Source organism: Salmo salar, chromosome ssa20, assembly GCF_905237065.1.
Source record: "Salmo salar chromosome ssa20, Ssal_v3.1, whole genome shotgun sequence".
Classification (NCBI taxonomy): domain Eukaryota; kingdom Metazoa; phylum Chordata; class Actinopteri; order Salmoniformes; family Salmonidae; genus Salmo; species Salmo salar.
Window position 1 is genome coordinate 61,086,989 of NC_059461.1, and position 15,463 is coordinate 61,102,451.

The 15,463-nt window shown below is 48.2% G+C and overlaps 1 protein-coding gene across 1 annotated transcript in view; it reads right to left on the reverse strand.

Moving 5' to 3' along the window:
* Positions 1–15,463, reverse strand: part of LOC106580990 (protocadherin-16) — a 233,531-nt gene that overhangs the window by 34,114 nt on the left and 183,954 nt on the right. Inside the window, 8 exon segments of the mRNA XM_045703726.1 lie at positions 135–231; positions 390–577; positions 1,599–1,875; positions 2,076–2,219; positions 2,758–3,377; positions 7,009–7,245; positions 7,957–8,188; positions 10,359–10,547. Of these exon segments, the coding sequence (XP_045559682.1) occupies positions 135–231; positions 390–577; positions 1,599–1,875; positions 2,076–2,219; positions 2,758–3,377; positions 7,009–7,245; positions 7,957–8,188; positions 10,359–10,547 (1,984 nt within the window).

Consider the following 15,463-nt stretch of genomic DNA (forward strand, 5'->3'; position numbering starts at 1 on the left):
AAACAATGCATTCCTCACATAATCACTCAATGGCAGAAAATAGCATTAACAAAATGTAATCTTCAATCATTAACTCACACACAATCCCTCCCTCCCTCTCTCTCCCTCCCTCCCTCCTTCCATCCCTCTCTCACCTGACATGGAGTAGTACACAGTGCCGTTCTCTCCCTCATCAGGGTCATTGGCCTGTACTTTCCCCAGCAGTAGACCTGACGCCTGACCCTCCATCACCTACAGAAGGAAAGCATAAGATAAAACGGTGACTTTGTTTTCTTCTCAACGCTGACCACTAACATATCATGTAAGATCCCATCCTCTAAGGGCCCTGGTCAAAAGTAATGTATAATATATAGAATAAGGTGCCATTTGAGACGCAGCCTCAGTATTACCTGCATGGTCAGTCCTCTGCCAGGCTGGCTGTGTCTGAAGGAGGGAGTGTTGTCGTTCTCATCCAGGACGGTGATAAAGGCTGTCCCTGTAGCGCTGCGCGGGGGAGTACCTCCATCCTGAACCACCAACAACACCTGGTAACTACTCTGTTGTTCCCTGTCCAGACCTACACGGGTACTGATCTCACCTGAGGGAGAGAGGGAGAGGACACAGGGATGGAGGAGGGAGAGAGAAAGAGAGAGATAGGAGGGAGAGGAGTAATGAAGACAAATTAAAGGGAGAGACAGTAGTCTTTGATCACACACAAACACACACATGCACACACGCACCCACAAACATACACAAACGCACACATACACACACAAAGGCATGGCAGGAACCTGAACAGCTGCAGTGGAGGTTAGAATGATCAGCCCCAGGCGAGCAGCTACACACAGTCCCACAGTCACAGCAGGCCAATTAGGGCCCAGCAGGACCCTCAACACTGCAGATAACCTGATTTACTATCACAGAGAACAGACAGGCCAGGGACAGGCCAGGGACAGGCCAGGGACAGGCCAGGGACAGGCCAGGGACAGGCCAGGGACAGGCCAGGGACAGGCCAAGGACAGGCCAAGGAAAGGCCAGGGGTCTGCAGTAGGAGAAGGAGTCAGGATGAATGGCCATGTAAACTGTAGTGTTGTGTGTCTGAAGTGCCTATGGTAAATATAAAGTTGTTAAACACTGAGTGTACAAAACATAGACCAGGTGACCAGGTGAAAGCTGTGATCCCTTATTGATGTCCCTTGTTAAATCCACTTCAATCAGTGTAGATGAAGGGGAGGAGACAGGTTAAAGAAGGATTGTTAAGCCTTGAGACAATTGAAACATGGATTGTGTATGTGTGCCATTCAGAGGGTGAATGAGCAAGACAAAGTGCCATTGAACGGCGTATGGTAGTAGGTGCCAGGCGCACCGATTTTTATCAAGAACTGCAGCGCTGCTGGGTTTTTCATGCTCAACAGTTTCCCGTGTGTATCAAGAATAGTCCACTACCCAAAGGACATCCACCCAACCTTGATAAAACAGTGGGAAGCATTGGAGTCAACATGGGCCAGCATCCCTGTGGAACACTTTCGAGTGTAACTCAATATTAGGAAGGTGTTCTTAATGTTTTGTACACTCAGTGTATCTTTCTTTATTCCATTCATTAGCAGTCTTTGAACTACCTGTGTGTGAGTTGATCTGGAAGTGTCTGTCTGGGTGTAGGAGTCTGTAACTGAGCCTGCCGTTGAGGCCCGTGTCGCGGTCTGTAGCCAACACCCGCCCGAAACCTGAACCCACTGGAAGGTTCTCTCTCACGGCCAGGAAAGCCCTCGCCTGGATCAGACGGGGAGAGTTGTCGTTCTCATCGGTCACCGACACTCTCACCGTGGCACTGCCTGTCTTCTTCAGCTGCCCGTGGCCCGCCGTGGCCAGAACCATCAACATGTACATGTCCTTCACCTGGGCAAAGGTCATGGATGCACATTAAAGGGACATTACATTATAAATGAAAGTTAGTCAGATGTTTTCAGGTCTGTAAAGAAGTCTAATGTCAACATGAATGAGATCTACATGATCAATGTCAATCAAAGTGGCTTAAAGGAGCATTCAGTGTGCGGGTCTGGAAAGGTTCATATATCTTCCTGTCACATGTCCCTCACCTCTCTGTCCAGGGCGCTCTTCACAAACAGCCAGCCGCTGTCTACTGCGATGCCAAACCCTGCTGCGTCTCCGTCAGGTCTCAGGTGGAACGCCAGTGGAGAGGAGGAGCCTGAACCCGTAGTGTCCCGGCTCAGAGCTCGCACCTGTAGATGGATGAATTAAGTACTTAATCAAAAATACATATACAGCCAAAACATCAGAGAACTGACCGTTCGGTTTGATATGTGAGATATTATGTCTATTGTTATATACAGCAAAATATGTCCAAGACAATGTTCCCCTTTCAACCTGTAGATGAACAGTATACATGAAGTGTAGCAGATATTGGTACGGTTACCCGGATACAGATGAAGCCTATTTTGGAAAACATAACCATTTCAATGGAAATTCTAATTGTTTCTATTCCAGGATAGGATTACTGTAGTCTGGGTCTGGGAAACCCGCCCTCAATATCATTTTCTTATATACAGCAGAATTGTTTCCAAGACAGTTTTCCTCTTGGTGACGATAAAGGTTTGCACATTATTTGGATAGTTCCCTGTAGACGATCTACAGATACTCAAACTATCAACAACCTATCAACTGCAACTCTGTTGATACATAACAGCTTGCTGGGGTTACGGTTAGGAATAGTTAGTTGAAATGTTGTTGACAGTTAGTTGAACAATCTACTGAACATACCTGTAGGAAGCGTGTGCTGAGCGGCGTGTTCTCCCTCAGCTCCACGCGATAGGTCAGGGTGTCGAACACGGGACCTTGGTCATTCTCCGCCTGGACGTGCACCACAAGCATCATGGTAGAGCTCAGCTGGGGAGCACCACCATCTTTAGCTGTCACCGTCAGGTCATAGCGTGGCGTTACGTCGTACGACAGCTCGCCAACCAGCCGGATCTCCCCCGTGCTGCGCTCCATGGAAAAGGTTCTTTGACCTCCGCTTGAGGTTGCGGTGGAGGAAAGGTCAAAGGTCACCTGGCCATTGATACCGGAGTCCCGGTCTTGGGCCTGGACGCGGTAGACCATGGTCCCCATCCCTGTGTGCTCCGGGAGGAGGAGAGACTCAGAAGAGGAGGGCAGGAAGACAGGGGTGTTGTCGTTGATGTCCTGGATGGTGATGTGGACGTGGGTCTGACCGAAGGCAGGGGGGCTGCCGCTACGAGCCTGGAGCTCCAGGGTTAGAGAAGGCTGGGCCTCGTGGTCCAGGGGAAGGCTGGTCCGCAGGGCTCCGCTCTCTGGGTCCACGGTGAAGTAGCCAGCAGGGTCTCCAGAGGAGATGCTGTACAGGATGTCCTTACTGGGAACGCCTGGGAACAGACAGGGGAAGTTTCAAGTTTAATGTATTATTATTATCCTGTATGTACAGGATACACATGGTATACACTGTCCAACGAAATGCATACTTGCAGGTTCCTTCTCAACAATGCAACAACACCTCCTGAGTGCCGCAGTGGTCTAAGGCACTGCATCGCAGTGCTAGTTTTGCCACCAGAGATTCTGGGTTCAAGTCCAGGCTCTGTCGCGACCGGGAGACCAATGGGGCAGTGCACAATTGGTCCAGCGTCGTTCGGGTTAGGGGAGGGTTTGGCCGGCAGGGATGTCCTTGTCCCATCGCGCACTAGCGACTCCTGTGGCGGGCCGAGCGCAGTGCACGCTGACACGGTCGCCAGGTGTACGGTGTTTCCTCCGACACATTGGTGCGGCTGGCTTCCGGGTTAAGTGGGCATTGTGTCAAGAAGCAGTGCGGCTTGGCTGGGTTGTGTTTCGGCGGACGCACAGCTCTCGACCTTCGCCTCTCCCGAGTCCGTACGGGAGTTACAGTGATGAGACAAGACTGTAACTACCAATTGGATACCATGAAATTGGGGAGAAAAAGGGGTTAAAAAAAGATCATAAAAGTATAATACAGGAAGGCACAATTTATAGTCCAATATTTACACGTGTATTGCAGAAGGGGGGATTGGGGGACAAGTGTTTTATTTGTGCAGTATTTAGCAATCATAATAAGAGTCTGGCAGTAGCATTTGTGATGTGTGTGTATAGTAGCATGAATGTATGTGTATGAGTGTATTTCTGTGTGGGTGTGTGCATGAGTTAGTGCATGTGTCTGATGTGACGACCCTTCCGCTCTGTCTGCCGAATTCTTTCTCTTTGCTCTTGTTTTCCTTAATAGGATGTCGGGGGCGGAGCTGGGAGGGTTGTCAGCGAAATGGGACACCTGGACTCGGGTGTGTCCCAGTATAAATACACCTCTTCCCCATTCATTGGGGAGACTCTCTCCATGCAGACACACTGATAGATTTTGGTTGTGGCTGTTTTGTTTATTTGCGTTGGCACCTTTCAACACCCCTCATTATCACATTTATGCATGCAACCACTCCCTTACACTACTGATTACACACACCATTGTTAATTGTATTTAGTTTACTTTAGTTAATAAATATATCTCCACATTGTCTCCCTTTTTGTTACGAACTTGGAGCTGGTTCGTGACAAGTGGGAGTTCATCCGGGATCTTGAAGGTATTGTGTTTGGGCTCGTCCGGGATCTTGAAGGTATTGTGTTTGGGCTCGTCCGGGATCTTGAAGGTATTGTGTTTGGGCTCGTCCGGGATCTTGAAGGTATTGTGTTTGGGCTCGTCCGGGATCTTGAAGGTATTGTGTTTGGGCTCGTCCGGGATCTTGAAGGTATTGTGTTTGGGCTCGTCCGGGATCTTGAAGGTATTGTGTTTAGGCTCGTCCGGGATCTTGAAGGTATTGTGTTTGGGCTCGTCCGGGATCTTGAAGGTATTGTGTTTGGGCTCGTCCGGGATCTTGAAGGTATTGTCTTTGGGAGAAAACGTGGAGTTAATGTTAAACTCTGTAGGTGCTTTGTTTGCATTTTTTGTTACAGCTTGTTTGAGTTGTAATGTTTGGTGCCCAGTGTTGGTTGCCTTTGTTTGTTTGGTAAACTTGCCACTGCGGTGGATAGTTGGTTGTGTGCTGCGTTGGAGAGAGTACATTGGTTAGTTTCCAGGCCCTTGCCCAGGCTGGAGACTCTTGCTCTACTTGCTGTTGGGACATCGGTCTGAGAAGGTGAGTACAATCGGCTGTGTACCTCAGTGGGAGATTTGGGTAGGGTAGTGACACTTACTACCTGGAGCTATAGCCTTTCTTTTTCCTCTGTTAGGCTTAGCGATGTGTTTCACTTTGGAATACGTTGGGCATGGTTATTTTGTTTGTTGTTTTTGTGTGGTGTCTGTGGACTGAGCAGTTGTCTCGGGGGCACATCCGTGGCTTCGGGGAATCTGCCAGCGTGCTGGGGGGTACATTTCCTTGCCAGCAGGCTACAGTGCGTAATTACCCACCGCAAATCTGCACGAAGACTAGGGTTGAGTTACTGTAGGTTTTGGGGAAGCTCCATATGTATCTCATCTCTCTGCTGTGGTGCCCAGTGTGATTGGCAGTTCTCTTGTTGTGGTCCGGTCTGGTGTGCTCAGCTGAGGGGAGGAGCGAGATAATTTTTTTATGATTTACTTCTGACTATGGCATCTAATGGAGATGAGTTCATTCACTTTCCATCAGAGGAACTGTTAGAATTATGTACTAAAGAACAGCTGTTGAAGATCGCTGAACACTATAAGGTTGAAATTAGTGATAAACGTCTAAAATTCTGTTATGTTGATGTTTAATTTAATGAGAAGGACCCTGAGATGTTCTTCTCGTTGGAGCTTGTTGCTGACCCGCTCTCTTGTTCACCCTGTTCCTGAATGTTTATGTGACTGACCATTGTTTGGTATTGTCCTGTTCTGTCGCTCTTGTCTGTTCCCTTCTGGTCTCGTTTTCTTCTTTCCTCTTAAAGGTTGCTTCCTGTGCACAACGGTTGCTGAGCTATGGGGGAACGAGGTTGGCTGGGGCAAGTGGAAGTGTGAACATGTACCCCCTCGTCAATTTGGGACACAGAGGCTGGGTCAATTTGGGACGCAGAGGCTGGTATGGTGTTCCGGGGTCCTTGTTGGTCCCCGGTTTTATGGGGGGGTGAGGCGAATTCTTTCTATTTGCTCTTGTTTTCCTTAATAGGATGTCGGGGGCGGAGCCGGGAGGGTTGTCAGCGAAATGGGACACCTGGACTCGGGTGTGTCCCAGTATAAATACACCTCTTCCCCATTCATTGGGGAGACTCTCTCCATGCAGACACACTGATAGATTTTGGTTGTGGCTGTTTTGTTTATTTGCGTTGGCACCTTTCAACACCCCTCATTATCACATTTATGCACGCAACCACTCCCTTACACTACTGATTACACACACCATTGTTAATTGTATTTAGTTTACTTTAGTTAATAAATATATCTCCACGTTGTCTCCCTTTTTGTTACGAACTTGGAGCTGGTTGGTGACAGTGAATACAGATGCCATTGTGTGTGTGGGAGTTTATTTGTATCTTTTGAAGCGAGTTGACAAGATCCAGAGCCACTCCAGACGAGGAGACCAGGACCAGACAGAGACCACTTCAGTTACAATATACTCCCCCCTCAGTCATTTGTCAAGTCTTTTACACTACGACAGAGCCCTAAATATCCAAAGTAATGATTATAAAAACAATGTGCTGGGATGGAATTTGTGATTAATGTGATTTCTAAACTAGGTGTGTACAGTGGCTCACTGCCTATTTGGACAATTGGTACAGGAAGCACAGAACACCCCAGTGAGTCCTTTCAGCACATACTGCCCACACATACCCACCCACACACACACATACCCCCCCCACACCTACCCACACACCCCCCACACACCCCCCCCCCACACACACACACATACCCCCCCACACACATACACACCCCCCCCACACACACACACACACACACACATATACCCACCCCACACAAACATGCATGCTTTTAAACAGATGTTATCAGTCCTTAACCAATCATAAGTTCCAATTCCAAGTCACACCCACCGTTATTACTGATGGCCTGTACGATGCCAACCTCAGTCCCTCGCAATACGTCTTCAGACACAGTGAAGCTGTACTGGCTGTGTTCGAACACAGGGGGCGCCACCAGGCCTGCCACCACACTGATGTTGACCCGGGCGTTGACCAGTGCTACCAGACCCCCTCCGTCCTGGGCTGAAACCACCATGGGGATCACCGTGTTGGCCTTGCCATGCAGCGATCGGGACAGGGAGATCACACCTGGCGGAGAAAGGACACAAAACACAGTGGTCAAGGTCAGACACAGCTCCAAATACACACACACAGAGACATGAGGACGGACACACACATACTGTACACACAGCGTCGTCCGGGTTAGGGGAGGGTTTGGCCGGCAAGGATGTCCTTGTCCCATCGCGCACTAGCGACACCTGTGGCGGGCCGGGCGCAGTGCACGCTGACACGGTCGCCAGGTATACGGTGTTTCCTTCGACACCTTGATGCTGCAGGCTTCCGGGTTAAGTGGGCATTGTGTCAAGAAGCAGTGTGACTTGGTTGGGTTGTGTTTCTGAGGACGCACGGCTCTCGACCTTCGCCTCTCCCGAGTTCGTACGGGAGTTGCAACGATGAGACAAGACTAACTACTGTAACCACCAAACTACCACGTAATTGAGGAGAAAAAGGGTAAAAATTAAAAAAATACTAAAATACAAAAAAAAGCACCAACCTGTTTATTTTTGTTCATAGTTAAAGCTGTATTACAGTAAAACACCAACCTGTTTATTTTTGTTCATAGTTAAAGCTGTATTACAGTAAAACACCAACCTGTTTATTTTTGTTCATCGTTAAAGCTGTATTACAGTAAAACACCAACCTGTTTATTTTTGTTCATAGTTAAAGCTGTATTACAGTAAAACACCAACCTGTTTATTTTTGTTCATAGTTAAAGCTGTATTACAGTAAAACACCAACCTGTGTCTTTGTTGAGGGTGAAGAAGGGGGAGTTGCCCCCGGGGACGGTTCGGTACGTGACCCTCCCGTTCTCCCCAGTGTCGGGGTCAAGGGCCGTAACCTTGACGACAGAGGTGCCAGGTGCACTCTGGGAGCTGAGGCTGACGGCGTAGCTCACAGGGTAGAAGACTGGTCTGTTGTCGTTGATGTCCAGCAGGTCAACCCTGACATAGGCCATGGAGTTCAGACCGCCCTGCAGGGAAACAGAAAGGAAAATCTATCAATGGATCTAAAAGACAACGCTCATTGGAATGTGTTAGATGTGTCATGTGCCATTCTGTGTTGGTTTGTTGATGTTGGTGAATTTTCTAGAAAGGTCACCACAGTGTCCTGGGGTAGGAATGTTTTTGATTTCAATGTGCCTCAGTTAACCTGAGCACCTTTCCCCCTTTATATCAAACCCCAGCTGAAGTGAGTTAGGTATTGGGTTTGCACCTTTTCTAAGGACAAAAAGCCCTCTGTTCTACTAGACTTCACATGCTGTTGTATATCAGCAGGACAAAGTGGTAAAAAACCTGAGAAGAAGAGTTAGACCACATTAATAGAGCAGGTTAAAATCAGCAGGAACCCTGTTTAAAAACCTCTGACTCTACAATCTAGTCCTGGCAGGTTGGTGGAGGGATATGGATTGATAGCTTGTCCAGGGAAACAGCAATCTGTCAGGATCTGTGTGGGGTGAGAGGGCTCGCTACCGCCGCCACAGAGCATAGAGCTCTGTTTCCCTGGTGGCTTGTTCTGAACAGAATACAGAGCAGGCTTTTCATTTGGTCGGACTAGTGAGAGGGAGGAGGAGGGAGCAGCGGTCTAACTTATTAAATATTACGGCTGCCTGCCTGTCTCCTTGCATGCCTGTCTATCTGTCCATCTGCTTGCCTGCCTACCTGCCTAACTGCCTGACTATATGTCTGTCTGCCTCACTGTCTGCATGTATCTCTGTGTCTGACTTACTGCCTGCCTGTGTTGTCTGTCTGTCTGACTCCGTGTCTGACTGTCTGTCTGTTTCTGTCTGTCTGCCTACTTGTGTTCCTGTCTGTCTGTTTGTCTGTCTGCCTGACGTTGGAGGATTTTCCCTCTCTCTATCTCTCTCTCTCTCTCTCTCTCTTTATCCTGTCTGTCTGTCTGTCTGTCTGTCTGTCTGTCTGTCTGTCTGTCTGTCTCTCTCTCTCTCTCTCTCTCTCTCTTCTCTGATTATTTTACCATGACTGCAGTAATTTCCTTTCATTTCTACCCTTTTACTTTCAAGTAGGATTTAGCGTGTGGCGCTACAGCATAGTCCTGTCAGGGAAACTCATTCCCAGCACAGTCCTGCCAGGGAAACTCATTCCCAGCACAGTCCTGCCAGGGAAACTCATTCACAGCACAGTCCTGTCAGGGAAACTCATTCCCAGCACAGTCCTGCCAGGGAAACTCATTCACAGCACAGTCCTGCCAGGGAAACTCATTCACAGCACAGTCCTGCCAGGGAAACTCATTCACAGCACAGCCCTGCCAGGGAGAGGTTAATTAACAGCCCAGCCCTGCCAGGAAGAGTCATTCACAGCACAGCCCTGCCAGGGAGAGGTGAATTAACAGCCCAGCCCTGCCAGGAAGAGTCATTCACAGCACAGCCCTGCCAGGAAGAGTCATTCACAGCCCAGCCCTGCCAGGAAGAGTCATTCACAGCCCAGCCCTGCCAGGAAGAGTCATTCACAGCCCAGCCCTGCCAGGTAGAGTCATTCACAGCCCAGCCCTGCCAGGTAGAGTCATTCACAGCCCAGCCCTGCCAGGAAGAGTCATTCAGACTCTTTTATTTGTCTGCACTAATGAAAGACTTTCTGCTCTGCTGTGTTCTGCTCTGCCTGGCTGGGGAGCTGCTCCCCTCTCTCCTAGCTATCCTGGCTCTGGTTCTATAGCTGCGTCTAATAGCTAGGGTTCTGCTAGCTATATGTCTGCTGTGAACCCTGCTGTGAAATGTCGGTTAAAAAGATCCATACAATTGTTGGAAGCATCAATATTCCCAGGGTGCTGGAGTTGTTCTTCTTTTAGCCCTGCTGTGATAAACACTTGCTTTAAGAGATCACTGTCAGGGGTTTAATGTACTCACAGGGAGAGACAGACTATGTGCCAAATGGCACTCTATTCCATAGGGGGCTGGTCAAAGGGAATTGACTATGTAGGGAATACGGTGCCATTTGGGATGTAGCCATAGAGAGAGGAGGGTGGAGAGATGTGGAGGGAGGGAGAAGAAAGGAGGAGAGTTTGAAGAGAACATAGACTCACCCTGTCCACTGCTGGACTTGTTAGGGAGAGGTTGAGGAAGGTGGAGGGAGAGATTGATAGTGGAGGGTAAATAGAGGGAAGAAGAGATACAGTAGGAGACTCACCCCGTCCACGGCTGTGACAGTAAAGTCGTAGCTGGTTGGTCCCTGGTCCCTGTCCAGAGCCACGTTGGTACAGATCTGTCCTGTCTCCTTCCCTACAGAGAACTGGGAGGGGACAGCACTGTTGATGCCTGATCCCAGAGAGTAGCTGATGAGGCCGAAGGAGCCGCCGTCCGCGTCTGTCGCTGTCACCTGGAAAGAGGGAGATAAAAGAAGAGGATTTATGAGTTAGACAGTTTGTCTTAAGGGGAACGTTCACTGTTACACCTATAGAGAGGAAGACACAAGAATACACCTACAGTAGGAGCTAGACTGATAAGAAAATATTCAGCTAGGAGCTAGACTGATAAGGAAATATTCAGCTAGGAGCTAGAGTGATAAGGAAATATTCAACTAGGAGCTAGACTGATAAGGAAATATTCAGCTAGAAGCTAGACTGATAAGGAAATATTCAGCTAGGAGCTAGACTGATAAGGAAATATTCAGCTAGGAGCTAGACCGATAAGGAAATATTCAGCTAGGAGCTAGACTGATAAGGAAATATTCAGCTAGGAGCTAGACTGATAAGGAAATATTAAGCTGGGAGCTAGACTGATAAGGAAATATTCAACTAGGAGCTAGACTGATAAGGAAATATTCAGCTGGGAGCTAGACTGATAAGGAAATATTCAGCTGGGAGCTAGACTGATAAGGAAATATTCAGCTGGGAGCTAGACTGATAAGGAAATATTCAGCTGGGAGCTAGACAGATAAGGAAATATTCAGCTAGGAGCTAGACTGATAAGGAAATATTCAGCTGGGAGCTAGACTGATAAGGAAATATTCAGCTGGGAGCTAGACTGATAAGGAAATATTCAGCTGGGAGCTAGACTGATAAGGAAATATTCAGCTGGGAGCTAGACTGATAAGGAAATATTCAGCTAGGAGCTAGACTGATAAGGAAATATTCAGCTGGGAGCCAGACTGATAAGGAAATATTCAGCTGGGAGCCAGACAGATAAGGAAATATTCAGCTAGGAGCTAGACTGAAGGAAATATTCAGCTGGGAGCTAGACTGATAAGGAAACTATTCAGCTAGGAGCTAGACTGATAAGGAAATATTCAGCTAGGAGCTAGACTGATAAGGAAATATTCAGCTAGGAGCTAGACTGATAAGGAAATATTCAGCTAGGAGCTAGACTGATAAGGAAATATTCAGCTAGGAGCTAGACTGATAAGGAAATATTCAGCAACTCTTGGAGGACACGATGTTGACTTTAAAAAATGCAATTATTCCACTTCCATAAACTACTTTTGGACAGCTGAAGAAAGCACACAATTTGTCCTCGGAAAATGACCTTTTCTAGACCAATGTATTTGAGTATATACCCTGTAGGATCCTTTTGGATAGTACCACTAGTATGAACGAGAACAAACACAGTAAAGCACAGTAACATGACAGTACAGGACAGTAACAGTACAGGACAGGATAGTAACAGTACAGGACAGTAACAGTACAGGACAGGATAGTAACAGTACAGGACAGGACAGTAACAGTACAGGACAGTAAGAGTACAGGACAGGACAGTAACAGTACAGGACAGTAACAGTACAGGACAGGATAGTAACAGTACAGGACAGGACAGTAACAGTACAGGACAGTAAGGGTACAGGACAGGACAGTAACAGTACAGGACAGTAACAGTACCGGACAGTACCAGACAGTAAAGCATAGTACAGTACCGGACAGTACAGTACAGGACAGTAAAGCATAGTACAGTACCAGACAGTACAGGACAATACAGGACAGTAACAGGACAGGACAGTAACAGTACAGGACAGGACAGGACAGTAACAGTACAGAACAGTAACAGGACAGTAACAGTACAATACAGGACAGGACAGTACAAAACAGGACAGGACAGTAACAGTACAATACAGGACAGGAGAGTAACAGTAGAGGACAGTAACAGTACAATACAGTAACAGTACAGGACAGTAACAGGACAGGACAGGACAGTAACAGGACAGTACAGGACAGTACAGGACAGGACAGTAACAGTACAGGACAGGACAGTAACAGTACAGGACAGTAACAGTACAATACAGTACAGGACAGTAACAGTACAGGACAGTAACAGTAACAGTACAGACCAGTAACAGTACAGGACAGTAACAGTACGGTACAGGACAGTAACAGTACAGTACAATACAGTACAGGACAGTAACAGTACAGTAACAGTACGGTACAGGACAGTAACAGTACAGTACAATACAGTAACAGTACAGGACAGTAACAGTACAGGACAGTAACAGGACAGTAACAGGACAGGACAGTAACAGTAACAGTACAGTAACAGTACAGAACAGGACAGTAACAGTACAGGACAGTACAGGACAGTAAAAGTACAGGACAGGTACAGTACAGTAACAGTACAGTACAGGACAGTAACAGCACAGCACAGGACAGTAACAGTACAGTACAGGACAGTAATAGTACAGTACAGGCCAGTAACAGTACAGTAATAGTACAGTACAGGACAGTAACAGTACAGTACAGTACAGTAATAGTACAGTACAGGCCAGTAACAGGACAGTAACAGTACAGGACAGTAAAAGTACAGGACAGTAACAGTACAGTACAGGACAGTAACAGTACAGTACAGTACAGGACAGTAACAGGACAGTGACAGTACAGGACAGTAACAGTACAGGACAGTAACAGTACATAACAGTACAGGACAGTAACAGTACAGGACAGTAACAGTAACAGTACAGTAAAGTAACAGGACAGTAACAGTACAATACAGTAACAGGACAGGACAGGACAGTAACTGTACAGTACAGTAACAGGGCAGAACAGTAACAGGACAGTACAGTACAGTAACAGGACAGGACAGTACAGTACAGGATAGTATAGGACAGTAACAGTAACAGTACAGGACAGTAACAGTACAGTACAGTAACCGGACAGTAACAGTACAATACAGTAACAGGACAGGACAGTAACTGTACAGTACAGTAACAGGACAGGACAGTAACTGTACAGTAACAGGACAGAACAGTAACAGGACAGTACAGTACAGTACAGGATAGTATAGGACAGTAACAGTAACAGTACAGGACAGTAACAGTACAGTACAGTAACCAGACAGTAACAGTACAATACAGTAACAGGACAGGACAGTAACTGTACAGTACAGTAACAGGACAGGACAGTACAGTAACAGGACATGACAGTACAGTACAGTACAGGATAGTATAGGACAGTACAGTAACAGGACAGTACAGTAACAGGACAGGACAGTACAGTAACAGGACAGTACAGTACAGTACAGGATAGTATAGGACAGTACAGTAACAGGACAGTACAGGACAGTACAGTATTGTAACAGGACAGTACAGTACAGTACAGGATAGTATAGGACAGTACAGTAACAGGACAGTACAGTAACAGGACAGGACAGTACAGTACAGTAACAGTACAGCACAGTAAGAGGACAGTACAGTAACAGGACAGTACAGTACAGTACAGGATAGTATAGGACAGTACAGTACAGTACAGTACGGGATAGTATAGGACAGTACAGTACAGTACAGGATAGTATAGGACACCAGGTGCTGTTGGAGTGAGTCTTTACTTCTCATCTGTGTTGTTTATCTGAGTTAGAGCACAAGCCAAACCGCCTCTGGTAGAGCGAGGCACTGGGGGTAGGAGGGAGGGAGGGAGGAGAGGAGAGGAGAGGACAGGAGAGGAGAGGACAGGAGAGGAGAGGAGAGGAGAGGAGAGGAGAGGAGAGGAGAGGAGAGGAGAGGAGAGGAGAGGAGAGGAGAGGAGAGGAAAGGAGAGGAGGGAGAGGAGGAGAGGATGACTTCTCCAGCCCTGCCTGTGTTTAGCCGGGAGAGATGCCAGCAGTAGAGACAGCCAGGCTGGTCCAGGAGTGGAGTGGCGACTGTCTGAACAGCCCAGTGACAGGGAGGAAGGGGGGATGGGGAGGGAGGTCTGTGGAGCAGGAGGGTACCCCCCACAGCACGCCTCACTGCCTCTCTGCCTCACCACATTATAACTCTAACGTTCTAACCCTCAGCGTCTGGTTCTAATACCCCTCACCTCTACGTACAGAGAGAGCTGGGGCTGGTGAGTTCACAACAGACAGCCTCCACTCAGTTCAGCCCAACTCCCCACCCAGCCTGCCACCAGCCAGCGGAGGAAAGGAGACTGTTGCAGCTCCCTGGATTACACTAACCAAACAAGCCAATCAGAGAGCCTCCTGGGTACTGGCAGGGTAATCGTTTGCAAGTGTTGGCTCGGGATTGCAGCTAGAAAGAGATTACAGATGGGGTTAAGCCTCACAAGTTGATTAGAGTTCTCTCTTTCCTTCCATCTCTTCAAAAAAGGGGGGATCTCTCTGGGAAGGAAAGGAGAAGTTGATGAAATGAAATAGAGTCTCCAATGTGTACTTCTAATGCAGTATGGCTGCTCTATGTCTAAGAGGGCAGCTAGGAGAGAGCTATGAGGGACTGGGCCAAGGAAAATACAGCCAGCCATGCTTATCAATAGCACACACTTCCCTGGCCTGCCCTGGCTCCTGTCCTGGCCTGGCCTTACTCCTGTCCTGCTCTGTCCTGGCCCTGGCTCCTGTCCTGTTCTGTCCTTACTCCTGTCCTGTTCTGTCCTGGCCCTGGCTCCTGGCCTGGCCTTACTCCTGTCCTGCTCTGTCCTGGCCCTGGCTCCTGTCCTGGCCTGGCCTTACTCCTGTCCTGTTCTGTCCTGGCCCTGGCTCCTGGCCTGGCCTTACTCCTGTCCTGTCCTGTTCTGTCCTGGCCCTACTCCTGTCCTGTTCTGTCCTGACCCTGGCTCCTGTCCTGGCCTGGCCCTACTCCTGTCCTGTTCTGTCCTGACCCTGGCTCCTGTCCTGGCCTGGCCTTACTCCTGTCCTGTTCTGTCCTGGCCCTGGCTCCTGTCCTGGCCTGGCCTGGCCTTTCTCCTGTCCTGTTCTGTCCTGGCCCTGGCTCCTGTCCTGTCCTGTCCTGACCTGGCCCTGGCTCCTGTCCTGACCTGGCCCTGGCTCCTGTCCTGGCCTGGCTCCTGTGAGTGTACGAGGATGGAAACCATTCATTAGAAGTGA